This window comes from Lepidochelys olivacea (genome assembly GCF_965140295.1).
Source record: "Lepidochelys olivacea isolate rLepOli2 genome assembly, chromosome: 10".
NCBI classification, from domain to species: Eukaryota; Metazoa; Chordata; order Testudines; family Cheloniidae; genus Lepidochelys; species Lepidochelys olivacea.
Window position 1 is genome coordinate 9,936,296 of NC_140420.1, and position 18,435 is coordinate 9,954,730.

The 18,435-nt window shown below is 44.1% G+C and overlaps 1 protein-coding gene across 1 annotated transcript in view; it reads right to left on the reverse strand.

Moving 5' to 3' along the window:
• The window catches only part of WIPI2 (WD repeat domain, phosphoinositide interacting 2), a 35,068-nt gene extending 28,426 nt beyond the window's left edge, over positions 1 to 6,642 (reverse strand). Inside the window, exon 1 of the mRNA XM_084640666.1 lies at positions 6,389 to 6,642. Coding sequence (XP_084496792.1) covers positions 6,389 to 6,462 — 74 coding nt within the window. The 5' untranslated portion in view covers positions 6,463 to 6,642. The remainder of the gene's footprint in view (positions 1 to 6,388) is intronic.
• Between the last annotated feature and the right edge of the window lie 11,793 nt (positions 6,643 to 18,435).

The window sequence follows — 18,435 nt, forward strand, 5'->3', positions numbered from 1 at the left end:
CAACAGGTATCTCCATCCTCAGTGATCATTACTTTTAACTATTTCTGGGTGTATATATTTTAAAGGTGATCTGCAAAGGGCTGAGCAATTGACACATGTCCTCTCTTGCTTCTACACTACAAATAAGGAAGGCCTTAAAAAGTTTTCTTTTGGCTCTTTTTATAAATATATGTTCTGTTCCTTGTTTTTTTACATTAGATATTCAGGTCCTGTCTAGCTCAGAAGACATTACCTCAAGGTAAATTTTCCCCAAAAGTCTAACCAGTTGCAGCATAGAAAAGGTTCCAGCAGCCAGGACTATATTTTAATAACTTGTTTAGTTAAAACCGCTTTCCTAATACTACAGCCTCATCTACACTAGTGCCCCAATCAGTTTTAAAACCAGTTTGAATTTCTGGAAGAGAATTCCTTAATATAGACAAGGCTTATGATGAAAGAAGAACTAGAGAAATGACATCCAGAGGTCAAGAAATGAAAGTCTGTCAATTGAGAGATTTTTAGTCACACTGTTTTTAAAAAACAGTTTAGCTTCAGTGACCAATAGACATTTTACAGAGATATCTGATAAATAGTCAAGTCCATCACCCTTCAATTAAGATGAGAACTTATGATACACAGGCTCCAAGACATTTGATAGATCCTGCAGCAAAACCATAGAAGACCAGAATGTACATTCTTGATATTTGTTGTTGTAAAAAAATCCTTTCAGGCTCTCTTTATGTATCATAAAGCAGCAAAATAAGGGCAAAGTTATCTACATTTGCAGATCACCTTTAATACGCAATGGCAAGTTTGTATACTTAAATGTGTGATTGTAACTGCAATTGATGTTTGCTTAGACAGTGAGTATAAAAGATCAAATACTTTCAGAAAGGCTGGATTTGGGTACAAATCAAATTAGTCACTTCCCTATTGTAATTCCGTACCATTATACTAAGCAGAAGAATGAAGGAAGTTGAGACAGATCAAAAATTGAATTCTGAACACAAATGAGAGGACCATCTCTTCTAATTAGAATTTCAGACTATCAAGAATACCCCCTTCAATTGCTTACTCTCCCAGGACAGCAGAATCAGGACGTTTTTGACATGTGACTGCCTCTCCTGTCTGCTCCTGAGATACCAATGGGGTCTGAAGAAAATACCTCTACCCCAAAATTTTCCTTCTGGCCTCCAATCCTCTTTGGCTAGAAGGAAAGTTACTATAATGTGTGAGAAAGCTCAAACAGAGGGAAATAGAGGACAAAGAGGTGAATGCACAGTGTTCCCAGCAAGTAGATAGGCAGGAATGCAAGTGTTCTGAAAGCGGAGGAAGGAGATTCCCAACAAAGTATGGAGTAGTAAGTGTATTATATCACAACTTTAGTTTACCTGGAGCATCAGCAAATTGGAGCATGCTGTCATTTCAAAAGTGTAAACTTTTGCTATGAATACAGAAACAAGGGAGGTTGTTAAGGCAAAAAGAGAGCTAACAAGACACCAGGATAGGTTAGATTTATGGGCTGATAATTGGCTCATGTGATTCAGTGTACAGTAATGAGATTAGGGATGAAAAATATTTTTGATGGTGCCTGTCAGTACTACTATAATTAAAGTTATTTCAACATTTTCATTATAAATCCTTGCTCAGGGTTTTCTTTCTTACCTGGAAAAAAAAATTCAAACCTAGATAAATGTTGGCATAATTGTCTGTCCAAATGGAGGGATTTATTTTAAAAACAAGAATTACAATTAAGGTCAACCATTCTAGAGAAAAACTTGGTGTTATTATTCAACTAGGTTTTTTTTTAAAAAAAACCCAAAACAAATTTCACAGGCAGTCTAATGTGAAGTCTTGGCTTTCTCGTATAGATTTGAAATAGCAGAGGCCTCAAATTTTAAGGTACTGCAAAGTATCATTTCCAGACAGTTTCACCGAATTTTGTCACTGTATGTAAATTATACCTGAATTACAAGATTACACACTGTTTGTAACTAACCTTAATTTTAATTTTTACAGAAAAATGCATACCCTGTGGAAATTCATAAGAAACTTAAAACCACAAAAAACATTGATCTGTCCAAAACCAATCTTAAACAGTACCCAATTTTAGACTAGCACTCCCTTTTGAACCTACATATTTAAGGTTTATTTTATATTTTGGGATAGGTTATGTTATATAGCACTCAAATTGCCTGCAAGCTTCCATTACGTAGCAGTGCTAATGCACCTGAATCCTGATATGCAGCCCCCTCCAAGCTATCCCAGTCTTCTCTAATCAGAGAATACCAAGTCATGCTGATTTATGCAATGGTAGATCTAAAAAGGGAAATTGACTAAGTCTAAATCCAAATTAAATGTCTTGGTCTCTGAGACTTTGTCTCACTCTAATGTATTCTCCTTGAGTGAAAGAACTACCCCAAAAGGGAGCATGAACCAAGAGAATGATACTATACTGAGAAGAATTCTAAGGTGTGCACGGAATTTTTCAGGAAAAAATCCCAAATTACAGAACCAAAACAATCCCAATCCAAGACAGACTTTGGGTGGATAAAATTAAAGCCATGTGCTCATTTTCTGATAAAAAGGCAAGTAAAATCTTTGTGAATGGTGCCTAAATCTCTAGAAACTACTGTGTCACTACATAAGGCACCTATGAAAGTACATTTAAAATGTACTCTGAATCCTGTCATTTAAAATGCTATTTTCTAAGAAAGATGCTGAAGAGTGGGATACCTGCTTGATTACATCCTGGAACTATGTTTCCTTAAACTGAAAAACTATGTAACGCTACAGCAACTTGTGTTTTGTCAGTATTCTTTCAAGTTCCAACATTTCAACCTCAGTAAGTATGTACCAAGTGCACCTACAGTAATGTATGCTTGTATTTGCCTCCTACACAATGAAGCAATTCATTGACGCCCACAATGACAACTCTTTCCCATCTTCTACCTGCCAGATCATGCTTTTCCATAGAAATTTGGAACTGCATTAAATTCAAAATCTTAACTTCTGGATTTTATATCCAAACAGTAAAATATAAGTTAATTGAGTGGTGCAATAAAAACTTCCAATACCTTCATTCTCTCTACCTTCATTTAATTTTAAACAAATCTATTTACTTAAATATTTATAACTTTAGACTTAGAACACATCCTGGCTAGCAGGTCCCTTATGACACACTGGATCAACATTTCATAAGATAATTGCTTTTTCAACAGAAGCCTTTAAGATCTGATATTTTATATACCGAAGAAGTATATTTTTTATATATCTGCTTCAAGTTGGGCCAGTTATCAATAAATCTGCTTCCTAATTAAAGAGAGGGATGACCTGATCCACTTTACCTTTCAATGTTTCATAATTTTAAATAAACTGCCTTTATGCCCTTTGGTTTGAGCAAAATTAAAAGAGGAAAATGTCCCTGCCCCCCAAATAGGAACCCTGAAGACTACAGAACAGGGCACCAGACACGGATTTAGGGTTGTGAACATGCGTATTATGAAGATTAGCTAAACTTAATTTCTATAACTGCAGAGAAAAGAAGATGACTGACATCATCCTTCCGCAAGTTTGGGGTTCATTTTTAAACCTACACAAAAACCAGGTATGGCAGTAAACAGCACAGACCAATTCAAGAGAAAGATGAACATTTTTGGAAAAGGAAATGCAGGGGGCGTAAAATAGTCACAATTAAGAGGCAATAATTCAGGTCAACTGTAATTCCTTGCTATGATAAACTTTCAGTAACAAGGGACCATAATTCCATTATGAGAAATAGTCTCAAAAAGCAGTCTGCAAACAAAGCTTCCTATGCTAAATAAAGTTTCTTTAGCAACCAGTTGAACATTTTAAGTACAACTACACAGGCAAAAAATATTGAAGTGTGCGGGGAGGCTACCACATTGCTATTTTCTGTTCCTTCACTTGCAAAAGCATACAAATGCTATCCTGAAGACAAAGTTATCATGAAAGAAAGATTTTTCCTCTGCATACAAAGTGATATGGTTTAAAAACAAACTCAGGGGACATTTGTAAAAAAAACAAAACCACAAACTGTTAGTGTTAAGGAGGGGAAAGAGTAAAGTTTTTAGGCTTGTCAACTTCAAAAAAGTTAGATGCTAGTCCTTTAAAATAGCAATAAAAAGAGGAAGAAATAATTTCTAGTTTGTTATCCTTTGACTTGATTTACCTAGTGACTGGTATAAAAAGTTGTGAACTTCATATCAAACAAAAAACGTGCATGTTCTGTATGCTCAAGTGCATGCCAAGCTGTATAAGGTATACAATATGATGTCCCAAAAGAAGCTGCAGAAACATTTGATTTGAAAGAATATACAACAAAGTTTATGATTTACCTACAACATGCTTGAGACTATTTTTCTTTCATATTACTAGTTACCCACCCCCTAAATTCCTTGTTCCAAGTCTATTTGTAGTTTCCATGCACTATTCTCAATGTAAGTACAACAGCCAAGTTCACAGTATTTCCTATTCTTTCAGAGGATCTGGATACAGTATTTCCACTCATTTTATAGAGCTGCCTCAGAGAATCGCCACTGCATTCACTATCTCAGTGGGTTTTCTACACTTAGCAATACGTGCTGAAAAGGGATCAAGAGTCTTGAGACTGCTGCAAGGAAGAGAGATTTGATTTCTTACTGTTCATTTATAGATCTACCAAAGAACAAGTCATTAAAAAATAGCTACTCATATGCTCCCAACCCCAGATCATTTCCTCTTACTTCCCAAAATGAACTCCTCCCTTCTCAATGCCAGATTTCCCTTTGCTTATTCCTCCATAAATCTAATCTCTTAACCATTTACAACAGCCCAATCCTCCTTTCCATAATTCATATCACCTCTGCTTTCTCCTGTTACCCATATATAAATGGAAGATGTAAAACTTCAGTCAGACTTTCCAGTGTTATTCTTCGATATGTATGGATTTATTTCTCCCCACCACATCAACCACCACTTTCTGTGGGTTTATATTATGCGTCCAAAACAGTATTCCACAGCTAAGGAGACAGACACATACACAAAGCTAAAACATTGAGCTACAATGGACAAATAATTTGGGAGATAAGCGTGATGTGGAGTGTATTACCAGCCTTTAGAAGCCAAAGCACACAGAAATGAGAGAGACTTTTAAGGAGCATGTTGTTCTTTATGAAAAAAAGAGGGTGTTCGTGCACTTTGAGAAGAATAAGACACTGAAGGGAGCATCTGTTAATAAAGTATCTCTGAAAGTTATTGCCATTATTTCAACACCACTGAGAGAGGGTTAAGGGAAAGTTACTTGAAAATATGACCACACTGAGTTGCAAACCCAAGCCTCACTAACTCCTTGGAGTCCCATCCCTCAGTCTAACGAAAACACTACCCTCCTCCTAGAAGAGAATGGGCATCAGAAAGTGAACAAGGGAGACACCCCAGGGAGACCCAAAGGGAGGAGCACATCTCAAGGATAACAACTAAAAGAGGAGGATAACCACATCACAGACCAGTCAAACTTTGTGGTGTTAAGAGGCAGTACTTGCTAAACATCCCTACTTGTACTTCAAGATTGCATATGACAAACGGGCCTTACGCCTCCTCCTGCCACGGATTTACTGCATAACCACAAAAAAGTCATTTAGCCTCTCTGTGCCTCAGTCTCCCCAGCTGTAAAATGAAAGTGACACTGACCCAGCTCTGACAAGCACTGTGGTCTATAGACCAACAGCACTTACAGAAGCATTATCTTAGGAGTGAGGGAACTGAAAACAGAAGTGCATCCTCACAATCCGAATTGGGGGAGTGAGTGAGGGGCTCAAAAAAAAGGGCAAGTATCCTATCCAATGGGGGAGAAGAGCTGGATGGGGAGTGAGCTGGGTGCTGGACCACTTTACATAGGGGGGGGGGGGTAGGGAGAGCCATTGAACCAAACTTGCATAATGACAGGTTTTACAGTAGCAGCCGTGTGAGTCTGTATCCACAAAAAGAACAGGCGCACTTCTGGCACCTTAGAGACGAACGCATTTAAAGCTTATGCGCAAATAAACGCGTTCGTCTCTAAGGTGCCAGAAGTGCGCCGGTTCTTTGAGCCAAGCTGTAAACCCTGTAGAAGACGGAAACCACTTCCAGCCAGGGGGTGCAGCAGCCCGCCCCCCGAACTCCTAGTTCCAGCACCCATGGGAGCGAGGGCGCTGGAGGGGGCTCGCTCCAGCAATAGCCTGTGGGCTGGGCTGGGCGGGGGGGCAGCGGAACACCCCCGCAGGCAGCGGGGCAAGGCGGGCTACGCCCTCACCGCCCCGGGGACGAGGAACAGGCGGCACCGCCCCTTACCCAGCCCAGACGCCCGCCGCCCCCACCTCCAGGTCACGCCCGCTGCCAGCTACACCCCCGAGCTGCCCCCCGCCCTTACGTGTTGTCCTGGTTGAAGTTGGCGAAGAGCAGCTGGCCGGAGCCGGCCTCCCCGCTCTGACTAGCCAGGTTCATGGCGCCTCCCTGGGCGGCGGGACCCCCCGCGGCCGGCAGGGAGCTTGGGGGCGCGGGCTCGGCCTCAGCGGCTCCGGGCCTCGCTCGACCCCGACCGCCCCCTCATCCCTTCCAGCGCCTTGTTTACGCTCCGGCAGCCAGAGTCTGAGCGCGCCTGCGCCATCCCGCCCCCATTTAACCTCTCCATCCACACAGGCGCTGTCGGCTCCCCACTGCCGCCCGGCCACCGTACCTTGGTGCGCATGCGTCTGCGGTGGCGGCTCGCGGAGACGTTTGAAAACTGCGCATGCGCTAGTGTAGCACGTCGCTGGAGGGCGGCTAGCAGCTGGCCCAAGCTAAGTGGGCTCTAGCAGGGCCAGTGGATGGATGGGAGACACGGGGGCTGCGGTTTGTTGTAGCGGGTTTGCTTCCCGCAGACCCTAACGAATCTGTCAGTTATGGGGGCACCCTACCCCTGTTTCTCCGTCTGCTTCCAAGGGGTGGGTGTGTTAATCCCAGTTCCCTGTGCTTGGTGGTGTCCCTGATAACACCAGTTTGGGTGGGTATCATGGTGGCTGGGATCCCATGCTAATACCCCCTGGACAGGTGCTCTGGGTTCTATTCCTGGCTCTGCTACTCACCTGCTGTGCACCTTTAGGCGAGTCACTGCCTAGGGTCACTCTCCATCTCTTATTTGAAGGGACCTCTGCTCGTTCATTGGCCCCACTCTGGGCCTCTCTTTCCCCTCCCACTCAGGGCAGGGGCTGTCTCTTCCTGTGTTTGTACTGTGCCCAGCACACTCCGGCACCAATCTCTGGGGCATGGGGAGGGGGTCTAGGCACCACCAGAATAGAAGTAATAGAAGCCCATCTGGGTTTCTAACATGCCAGTGAAGAACACCCAGCCATGTACACACTGGTTTATTGAACCGTGGGATCAGGAATTCAAGTTTACAACCCCCAACACCACCAGTTTTCTAGCTATCTCCCTAGATCTTGCTAAAATTGTGGGAGGAGCAGTTTCCCCCAGTGTTAGCTGCAGCATTAATAACAAGAGTTAGCTCTTTTATAGCCATTTTCATTTGTAGGTCTCAAAGTGCTATACAAAGCACAGTGCTATATTTGCCAGCAAGTTAAAGAAGTATGGGCTGGATGAATGGACTATAAGGTGGATAGAAAGCTGGCTAGATCGTCGGGCTCAACAGGTAGTGATCAATGGCTCCATGTCTAGTTGGCAGCTGGAATCAAGCAGAGTGCCCCGGTCTTGGGGCCGGTTTTGTTCAATATATTCATAAATGATCTGGAGGATGGCATGGACTGCACCCTCAGCAAGTTTGCAGATGACACTAAACTGGGAGGAGTGGTAAATACGCTGGAGGGTAGGGATAGGATACAGAGGGACCTAGATAAATGAGGGGATTGGGCCAAAAGAAATCTGATGAGGTTCAACAAGGACAAGTGCAGAGTCCTGCACTTAGGACGGAAGAATCCCATGCACTGCTACAAACTAGGGACCAAATGGCTAGGCAGCAGTTCTGCAGAAAAGGACCTAGGGGTTACAATGGATGAGAAGCTGGATATGAGTCAACAGTGTGCCCTTGTTACCAAGAAGGCTAACGGCATTTTGGGCTGTATAAGTAGAAGCACTGCCAGCAGATTGAGGAATGTGATCATTCCCCTCTATTCGACATTGGTGAGGCCTCATCTGGAGTACTGTGTCCAGTTTTGGGCCCCACACTACAAGAAGGATGTGGAAAAATTGGAAAGAGTCCAGCGGAGGGCAACAAAAATGATTAGGGGGCTGGAGCACATGACTTATGAGGAGAGGCTGAGGGAACTGGGATTGTTTAGTCTGGGGAAGAGAAGAATGAGGGTGGATTTGACAGCTGCTTTCAACTACCTGAAAGGGGGTTCCAAAGAGGATGGATCTAAACTGTTCTCAGTGGTAGCGAATGACAGAACAAGGAGTAATGGTCTCAAGTTGCAGTGGGGGAGGTTTAGGTTGGATATTAGGAAAACATTTTTCACTAAGAGGGTGGTGAAGCACTGGAATGGGTTACGTAGGGAGGTGGTGGAATCTCCTTCCTTAGAGGTTTTCAAGGTCAGGCTTGACAAAGCCCTGGCTAGGATGATTTAGTTGGGGATTGGTCCTGCTTTGAGCAGGGGGTTGGACTAGGTGACCTCCTGAGGTCCCTTCCAACCCTGATATTCTATGATTCTGTGAAAGGACAATAAACGTTACTCCCTTTTGCAGAAGGGGAAATAAAGGCACAAAAACTTGCCCAAAGTCATGTGATAGTTCAGTTGCAGAGCTAAGGATAGAAAGTAGGTATCTCAACTCCCATGCTAGCATTTGGTCTACTAGACCACAGTCATGCTCTAACAGAGATCATATATCAGTAAGATGTGGCTTCATTTTCTTGCCATAATAGTATTTACCAGCTTAGCTGCAGCTCTGTAGTCTGTCATATTCCTTTGCTCTTTCATTGGTTTCTGCTATGGGCTCATTTCAGTGCCTGAACACTGGTATGTGGGCAACCTGTAAAGTTAAAAAATCATGAGTTAACCCACCAAAAGTCATGATTGAAAATAATAATAATTAATAATAATGTTTTCATTCTTTTTCTTTGTCTTCTGGTTTTTGAGCCATCAGGGTGCACTTGGATGACATTTTCAAGTTTTCTTCCACAACCATGAGATTTAGAAACTTCCTTTTTAAAAATAATGAAACCTGGGATTTTCATGCAATTACTTGTCTCTAGGAGCTGGGTTTTTAAATAAAACATCAAATGTTGTGAGACTTGCAGGTAACTCATGAGAGTTGGCAACACTGATATACTGTGGTGAATGCTACTTTATGAATAACTAGAAACTGAAGGATGTTCTCTTGCTAATACACAGAACTGGGAGTTAGCAGATCTGAACTGTTTCCCGCTCCTGCACACACATACTTTAGAAAGAAAAGGAGTACTTGTGGCACCTTAGAGACTAACCAATTTATTTGAGCATGAGCTTTCGTGAGCTACAGCTCACTTCATCGGATGCATACCGTGGAAACTGCAGCAGACTTAATATACACACAGAGAATATGAAACAATACCTCCTCCCACCCCACTGTGTGTGTATATTAAGTCTGCTGCAGTTTCCACGGTATGCATCCGATGAAGTGAGCTGTAGCTCACGAAAGCTCATGCTCAAATAAATTGGTTAGTCTCTAAGGTGCCACAAGTACTCCTTTTCTTTTTGCGAATACAGACTAACACGGCTGTTACTCTGAAACCTGACATACTTTAGAAAATCACATACACTCTCAGGGTGTCAGTTTCCCCACCTGAAAATTGACTGGTGATCATAATGCCTACCTTACAGGGGCGTTCTGAGGCTAAACTCATAAAAATTGATAATGTGCCATGAGATCCTCAAAAGGTAGGTGCTATATAAGTGCCCAGTATTATTCCACCTCTGTATAGTGTGACTGTACAGGATTCACAGTGCAGGCAAGCAACCAGAAGTGATCATTTGCATGGTGAGAGATGGGATATTTAATTCATTCAGGCAAGTTCTATCTTCATTCAGGCAAGTTCATCACAACTGAATTGAATTAGATACAGGTGAAACAGTGAGGTGAAGAAAGAACAAGCTGGAAGAAGCTAGGCTGCAAAAAACCCTCCTCCTACCCTCCAGAAGGATTTCTCTGTGGGCACATTCATCAGCGAACAAGCCCAACAGATCTGCTCACTGTGCAGCCTCTTATGATAGTAGGAGATTTTAATGGTGGATCCTGATTACAAGCTGACCTGCAGCAGCAGGAAACAGGGCTACAGAACAGAAATTGAAGGGACATTTTCCAGTCAGTTTAGACCCACATATTTACATTTTCCATAACCACACAGCACTGCTCTCACCGTCACTCTGAGGTCATAAGTGCAAATGTTATTTTTTAAAGTTTAACTTTCTTTTATTTTTTTTCAAATATGGCTTGTGCAAAGCAACCAGCCCAAATGGTCCAGAGCAGCCCAAATGCTGTTTAAAGCGTGGTCTGACTCCGAAAGGAGATTATGTACAAATACTGTAGCACCTTCTGACACAACAGATCTTTGTAAATTCAGTGATTATCTACCACTTCAATGACTCTTGTTAGCCCTGCAGAGCGTGCCCAGCAACTAAGGTGGGGCAGCTGGATTCTCTTTCTTCATGAGCATCAACAGAATTGTTTGCTAAATTCCACTCAGTCGCTCCTGTACAGCCCCGGTAGGCTCCAAATTTGAGCAGGGGGTTGGACTAGGTGACCTCCTGAGGTCCCTTCCAACCCTGATATTCTATGATTCTGTGAAAGGACAATAAACGTTACTCCCTTTTGCAGATGGGGAAATAAAGGCACAAAAACTTGCCCAAAGTCATGTGATAGTTCAGTTGCAGAGCTAAGGATAGAATGTAGGTATCTCAACTCCCATGCTAGCATTTGGTCTACTAGACCACAGTCATGCTCTAACAGAGATCATATATCAGTAAGATGTGGCTTCATTTTCTTGCCATAATAGTATTTACCAGCTTAGCTGCAGCTCTGTAGTCTATCATATTCCTTTGCTCTTTCATTGGTTTCTGCTATGGGCTCATTTCAGTGCCTGAACACTGGTATGTGGGCAACCTGTAAAGTTAAAAAATCATGAGTTAACCCACCAAAAGTCATGATTGAAAATAATAATAATTAATAATAATGTTTTCATTCTTTTTCTTTGGCTCCAATTTGGTCCTTTAATTTTGGTGATGTTAGGATCATAGAAGATTAGTGTTGGAAGAGACCTCAGGAGGTCATCTAATCCAACCCTTTGTTCAAAGCAGGACCAACACCAACTAAATCATCCCAGCCAGGGCTTTGTCAAACCGGGGCTTAAAAAACCTCTAAGGATGGAGATTTTACCACCTCCCTAGGTAACCCATTCCAGTGCTTCACCATCCTCCTAGTGAAATAGTGTTTCCTAATATCCAACCTAGACCTGCCCCACTGCAACTTGAGACCATTGCTCCTTGTTCTGTCATCTGCCACCACTGAGAATAGTCGAGCTCCATCCAACCCTCCTTGAGGTAGTTGAAGGCTGCTATCAAATCCCGCTTCACTCTTTTCTTCTGCAGACTAAACAATCCCAGTTCCCTCAGCCTCTCCTTGTAAGTCATGTGCCCCAGCCTCTTGATCATTTTCGTTGCCCTCCACTGGACTCTCCAATTTGTCCACATCCTTTCTGTAGTGTGGGGCCCAAAACTGGACGCAGTACTCCAGATGTGGCCTCACCAGTGCCGAATAGAGGGGAATAATCACCTCCCTCGATCTGCTGGGAATGTTTCTATTAATGCAGCCCAATATGCCGTTAGCCTTCTTGGCAACAAGGGCACGCTGCTGACTCATATCCAGCTTCTTGTTCACTGTAATCCCCAGGTCCTTTTCTGCAGAACTGCTGCTTAGCCAGATGGTCCCCAGCCTGTAGCGGTGCATGGGATTCTTCCATCCTAAATGCAAGACTCTGCACTTGTCCTTATTGAACCTCATCAGATTTCTTTTGGCCCAATCCTCCAACTTGTCCAGGTCACTCTGGACCCTATCCCTACCTTCTAGTGTATCTACCTCTCCCCCCAGTTTAGTGTCATCTGTGAACTTGCTGAGGGTGCAATCCATCCCATCATCCAGATCATTAATAAAGATGTTGAACAAAACTGGTGCCAGGACCGACCCCTGAGGCACTCCGCTTGATACCGGCTGCCAGCTCGACATTGAGCCGTTGATCGCAACCTGTTGCATGAGAAGGAAGGAGTCCAACTCATCTCTTAAATCCTCCAGGGCAGGAACATTTTTTACTTGTAGACTGAGCAATTTGGATCTGGAATCAGTGAGAGGTAACGAACAAAGAGCCCCTGTGTGTCATTTTCCACAGTCACTTTTCCGAGTAGAACCTGCCCCACAGGTGCTTAAGGAAAGTCTTTTTAGACTAACATGTGGCATATTCTTGGGAGCTATTTATGGAAAGGCTTTTCATGTTGCATGACTTTAACATCCTCCCAGGAGAGGGAGCACTGACATCAGGTTCTCCAGAAAGATCCTGCCTTTGGGGTATTGCTGTCCCCAGTTCCAAGTAGTCCACTGATGTCGGAAAGTTTTGAAAACCAAGGTGGTAAGTCTGAATTGAAATAAACTTCATTTATACCTGCAGTTCTATACACCAAGGTGTGTTAGTGATGGGTGGAAGGGATGGTGTTCATATCCAGATTCAGGGTAGAGTAGGCTGGGGTCTGGGTTCAAGGCTGAATCAGGTCTGAAAGCATACAGGATTTCATCCCCAAATGGTGGAAATCTCACAGTACCAGCTGGTCTTCCAACATCTTGAACCAAATTTAGAAAATAGCTCCAACTAGATTTAGATCCAACCCTGAATCAAAACTGTAGGGGTAGGTTCCAATTTGGAAATAACACCAAACCATGTCCTCAAAACTCAGAGGGTCTAAGGCTCTAGTTTGGATTCATTTATAAAATAAGCTATTTATCTCCTTACTGACATTGAATTCTTGTTTGTTCACAGCTGAACTTAGATCAGGGGTTCTCAGGACAAATTATTTGGTGGCCTTCAGAATGCGGCCACCAACTCTTGCTGATGGCTGCTCTCACACTTTTCCCTAAAATATTTAATTAGTTTTAGGAAAACCAAATAAATATGCACATATACACAACCAAATCATTGTAATGTATTTATTGTTAGCAAGTCTGTTTTGAAAAGTCATATTAACAAACATACAAGTATCACTTTTCACAGCAGACTTATTCAGCCCTGGCAAGCCTGGGGACAAAGTAAGCCCTGGATGGAGGGTTGGGGGAGGCAGCAGGAGCCAGGGGCTTTGGGAGTGGATGGGGGGTCGGAGCCTGAAACCCCGTGGCCAGAGCCCGAAGGCTAGAGGATGGGGCCCAGGGATAGATCCCAAAGCTATGTGGCTGGAACCTGGGGCTGAAGCTCAAAGCCTGAGCCCCACTGCCGCTGGGAAGGTGGGGAACTCACCTGCTGCTTACTTCTCCAGCATTGTGCCCCAGGTGTCTCTAGAGGGGGCAGGGCCCAACCCCTGCTGTCAGCCCCAGCAACCAACACCAAGGCGGTGCATCCAGGAACACCAGGGAGCAGGAGGGGATGCTACTTTGCCACCTAACACCCTTTCCCCCCCCGACCCATCACAGCCCAGGAGGCTGTGGCGGCAAGAAAAGCCCTTGGCGGCTGCATTTGAGAAACGCTGGCTTAGATGAACTTCTGAGTTTCCACGGAGGTGCTTGCTTTTGACCCAGTGTTTTCAGCTGGGTTAACTAGAGCACAAGGAAGTTGTATGACTTGTCTGAGATCACCAAGTGAGTGAATCACCCAGCTGGGCTTAGAAAATAGGGCTGGCATGTTCAGAAGAAGGGGTCCACAATTGGGGCCAGGTTTTCAAAAGAGTGCAGCACGTCAGATGCATGTTGGTTACCGAGCCCTTTCAAAAATATGTCGATTAGTGTCAGAGTATTTGGTCACAGGAAAAAGGTTACAGGAATCAGGAAAAAGTAGCCATAGGATGGTTTTGAAAAGGCAAGCTTTAATTTGATGGCCAGGCCTACTTGGTTACATTCCCCTCCCCAACATTCTGTATCTCTGCTGTTCAGATCCTTTCCCAGGGTGCATGGCTTTAGACTGGTCAGGGAACTCCCCCCTTTTTCACTGCTGGCCTGGTTGCTTTTCTCTCTCCAGATCACTTTGCAGTTGGTGCAGTACATCTGTGTGTTTGGTTTTCCCCTTCCTGTTTTGGTGCCATTGTCAAACTTGAATTAACACCTGAAGAAGCTGTGCACAGGACTTGCTTCTCTGAGGGCAGGTGGTCAGTGAAGTCTCTGGAAACACCAAGAGAGTCCTGGACTGGGCCAGTATTGGCAGGTGTAAGGCCCAGTGTGTCTCAAACCTAGGCACGGTTGCCAGGCAGCAAACACCGCCCCCCAGCAGTAGCTGTAACCACCTTGCACTCCCCTGTTCACACTCCATAGCAAACCCAGGCCACAAGAAGTCCTGCCTCAAAGTGTCTGACAGACTGCAGCCTCATGATGCCTGATTGGCTCCCCGCCCTATATAAAGCCAAGGGGTGCTCCAGGGAGTGTCCAGGTAATGGTGTGGATTGCTAGCTAGCTATCTGCCACGTCCACACAAACTCCCAAAGCTGACTTGGCTCTGACTTGGACCTTGATTCCTGCTTGAACCCTGGAATACCCATATGGACCCTGATACCCGGTATTGACCCTTGGCCTGATCTTTGACCTGTCTCCGGCTCTGCTCCTTGGCCTAATTGTTGACTCTGCTACTGACTCTGAACCCTGGTGATTGTTTCTGCCCACTGAGCTCCCACCACTAGTCCTGCCTACCTTCATCCATGAGCCTGACAACAGGAAGTATCAGTGCTTGAAAAGTATAGGAGGCTCCAATATCCTGGCTAGCTCCATGGACCACCTGGAATTGTGGTGTGGAATACTAGGGGGCCCACTGTTTGAGAACCGTTGCTCCATTATTAGCAATGATCATTATTTATATTACAGTCGTACCGGTTGGTTCCAACCAAGGACAAGGACCCCACTGTGCGAGGCACTGAGGGACTGCATAACAAAAAGACACTCCCTGCCCCAAAGAGCTTACAGTCCAAGGAATTACTCTACCAGTGTAAGGATCCATGTGGCACCTTTCATTAAACCAGCTTGAGCTGGGCAAACTTAAAGCAGTATTAAAGACCTTACAGCCCACCGGTTTATTGCTCACCGACCTGCTTTCTGCTCTCCGAAGATGGTTTCCTTCCTGCCCCTGCTCATGTGACTGATTTTATGCTGCAAGTCCCCACCACCCCTCTGTCATTCATTCTGCTCCACTAAATTCTGCATGCAAGTGCTGGCAATGTGTTTCAGTGTGCCGATAACCTGCAGAGCTCTCTTTCTCTATGGCAGCGTCATGTCCTGGCTTGCTTCTGTAGTATGTATTATTTATCAGCAACAGCTCTTCGAGATCTCTCAGCTGATCACACCTGTCACCTCGCTTTTTCTTAGGCTATGAGAGCAGGGAAACAAAGTGGAGCAGCTCCGGAAATGTCTCCTTTTAAACATAGCCTCAGGACAATGAGTGTCATTTGAATGGGATGGTTTTAAAATATTTATGACTTGTATTTTAATACTCTGCCCTTCTATCCCACCTTCCATCCAAGGGTTTTGAGTCACTTCACAAGCACTAATTAGATTAGCCTCACAGCACCCATATGTGGTGGGTAAGTAGCATTATCCCCATTTTACGGATAGGGAAAATTGAGGCACATATTGGTTAAATGACTAGCTTGAGGTCACAGAGTGAGCCAGTGGCAGAGAGACAGTCTCCTAACACCTAGCCTTGTGCTGTATGCACTATTATTATTGCGTATATTACTGTAGCACCTAGAGACCGCAGCTAAGATCAGGACCTGATTGTCCATAGGGCACTGAATATATAGTAAGAAGCAGTCCCTGCAAGGCTGACAATCTAAATAGATAAGACAGACAAAGGGTTGGAGGGAAACAGAGATACAGAGAAGTGCAGTGATTTTCCTCAAGCTCACACAGCAGTCTGCAGCAGATAAAGGAATAGAACCCATGTCTCCTGACGCACCATCTACTATCCTAGTCACCAGGCCTCTTATGCAGCAGACCATCTTGCCTACATATGGCTTTCAAAGCCATGAATGTGCATAGGGAGGGTGATCTGTGTTTGGTTGGAGGGAAAAAAGTTTCATGAAAGGGTTAATTTCCCCACATGTAGTTTTTCTTTATTGTATGGCTCAGACATGCTGAAGAACTGAGATAAATAGGCATGTTTGTATGGATGTACGGAGCTCAGTGGTTTGAGCATTGGCCTGCTAAACCCAGGGTTGTGAGTTCAATCCTTGAGGGGGCCATTTAGGGATCTGGGGCAAAAATTGGGGATTGGTCCTGCTTTGAGCGGGGGGTTGGACTAGATGACCTCCTGAGGTCCCTTCCAACCCTGATATTCTATGATTCTGTATGTGTGATTGATTTGAAAGTTTATATACAGCAGGTGTCTTTGCAGTTCTGCTTTATACCACAGGAGGTCACTCAGTCATAGCAGATTGGACAGCAAGTGAGAAGGCGGGTGAGGTAATATCTTTTATTGGACCGACTTCTGTTGGCGAGAGAGAGACGCTTTCAAGCAAGTTTCAGAGTAGCAGCTGTGTTAGTCTGTATTCGCAAAAAGAACAGGAGTCCTTGTGGCACCTTAGAGACTAACAAAATAGTCTCTAAGGTGCCACAAGGACTCCTTTTCTTTTTTCAAGCGAGTGGCAGTCTGCAACATGCGGTGCTTTGAATCCTCACACTTAATGATTCGCGGTGTTCAAACGCATGATCAGATCGCTGCGGGGTGTAGGCAGGCATATGCTATGTATGCCAGATAGTATAATAATTTCTCAAGGTCAGAGTTACTCATGACAACTGACAGATTTTTTTCTAGCTGGGCTTCTGTTAACATTACTACAGATCTGTGTCTAACTGTGTATGCATTGTTATTATCATTATTTAGTGTATGTGTTACACTGGCACCCAGGGGCTCCAGTCATGGCTGGAACTCTGTTGTGCTGGGTGCTGTACAAACATAAAATAAAAGGCAGTACCTGCCCCATCTAAATATAGTTACCGGTGGTCCTATTGTGAGTAATGGCATGCCTGCCTGGGGAATTATGGGTATGCTACAGGTGAGATAATGGCCATGGATGGTCAGTGAGGACACAGATTTCAATTTACTAGCAATCCCCCTAACTACACGCAAGAATTACAGCCTAGACGAGTCAGGCACAAGCTTTTTCAATTCTCAAATTTAAAAAAAAGTCTGGTGGAGCAGGCTGGAAAAATCACAATTGAAAACAAAGAGTGAGATTTACACTTCAGTGATAGTTGTCAGGAAAGCAAATGTCCAGGACCACACATTTTCAGGTGCACCAATACTAGGGCCAGAAATAGCCACAGACATGCAGATGACCCAGGACCATAAACACTCAAGAGCGCAGATGCACAGGACCACAAATAGCTTGTTTTCAGGTTCATCAATGCCCAAGATCACAGATACCCATCTCCCCCTTTGCACTGGCAGAGTGGCTGAGAGCAGTGGAGATGGATTTGCTCACATTCCATAGCTGGTCACAATTTAGGACTAAGGAGCCAGGGGGATGGGATGGGGTTCAGGGGACTGTTCCTCACTGTAGCTCACATTCCCTCTCGTGGTCCAAGTTTGTTAGCATTCCGAACACTTCTGGACATGCACCTTTTTTCCAAACCTGTGATGGATGGTTCTAAACTGCAGCACAGTCTCTTCCTCCTTGCTTTGCTGATTTATAAATTGATGGTGATTCTCTGCAACATCCAGAAGCCAGCAGTTATTGAAATTAGATGCCATCATGATAGGCACACGTTCGAAACAAGGAAAGGTTAAAAAAACTGGACATGTTCTTCTTGAGAGAAGATGAATGAGAGGGGGAAGATAGTCTTCAAATATGTTAAGGGCTCTTAGAAAGAGGATGGGGATCAATTGTACCCCATGTCTACTGAAGGTAGGACAAGAAGTAATGGGCTTAATCTGCAACAAGGAAGATTCAGGTTAGATGTTAGGGAACACTTTTTAACTCTAAAGGTAGTTTAGTTCTGGAAGAGGCTTCCAAGAGAGGTGGTGGAATCCCTGTCCCTGGAGGTTTTTATCAACAGGCTGGACAAATACCTGTCAGGGATGGTCTAGATTCAGTCAATCCTGCCTCAGCACAGGGGGCTGGACTGGAGAACTTCTCAAGGTCCCTTTCAGCCCTACATTTCTTTGATTAGATGATTCTATGAAATAAAAGAGAGAGACCACCTTGTTCCTTCCGCTTGTGTGTTATACCCCTTCCCCCACCCTGTATCTGTCTTGTCTGCTTCTAATCTAAACAG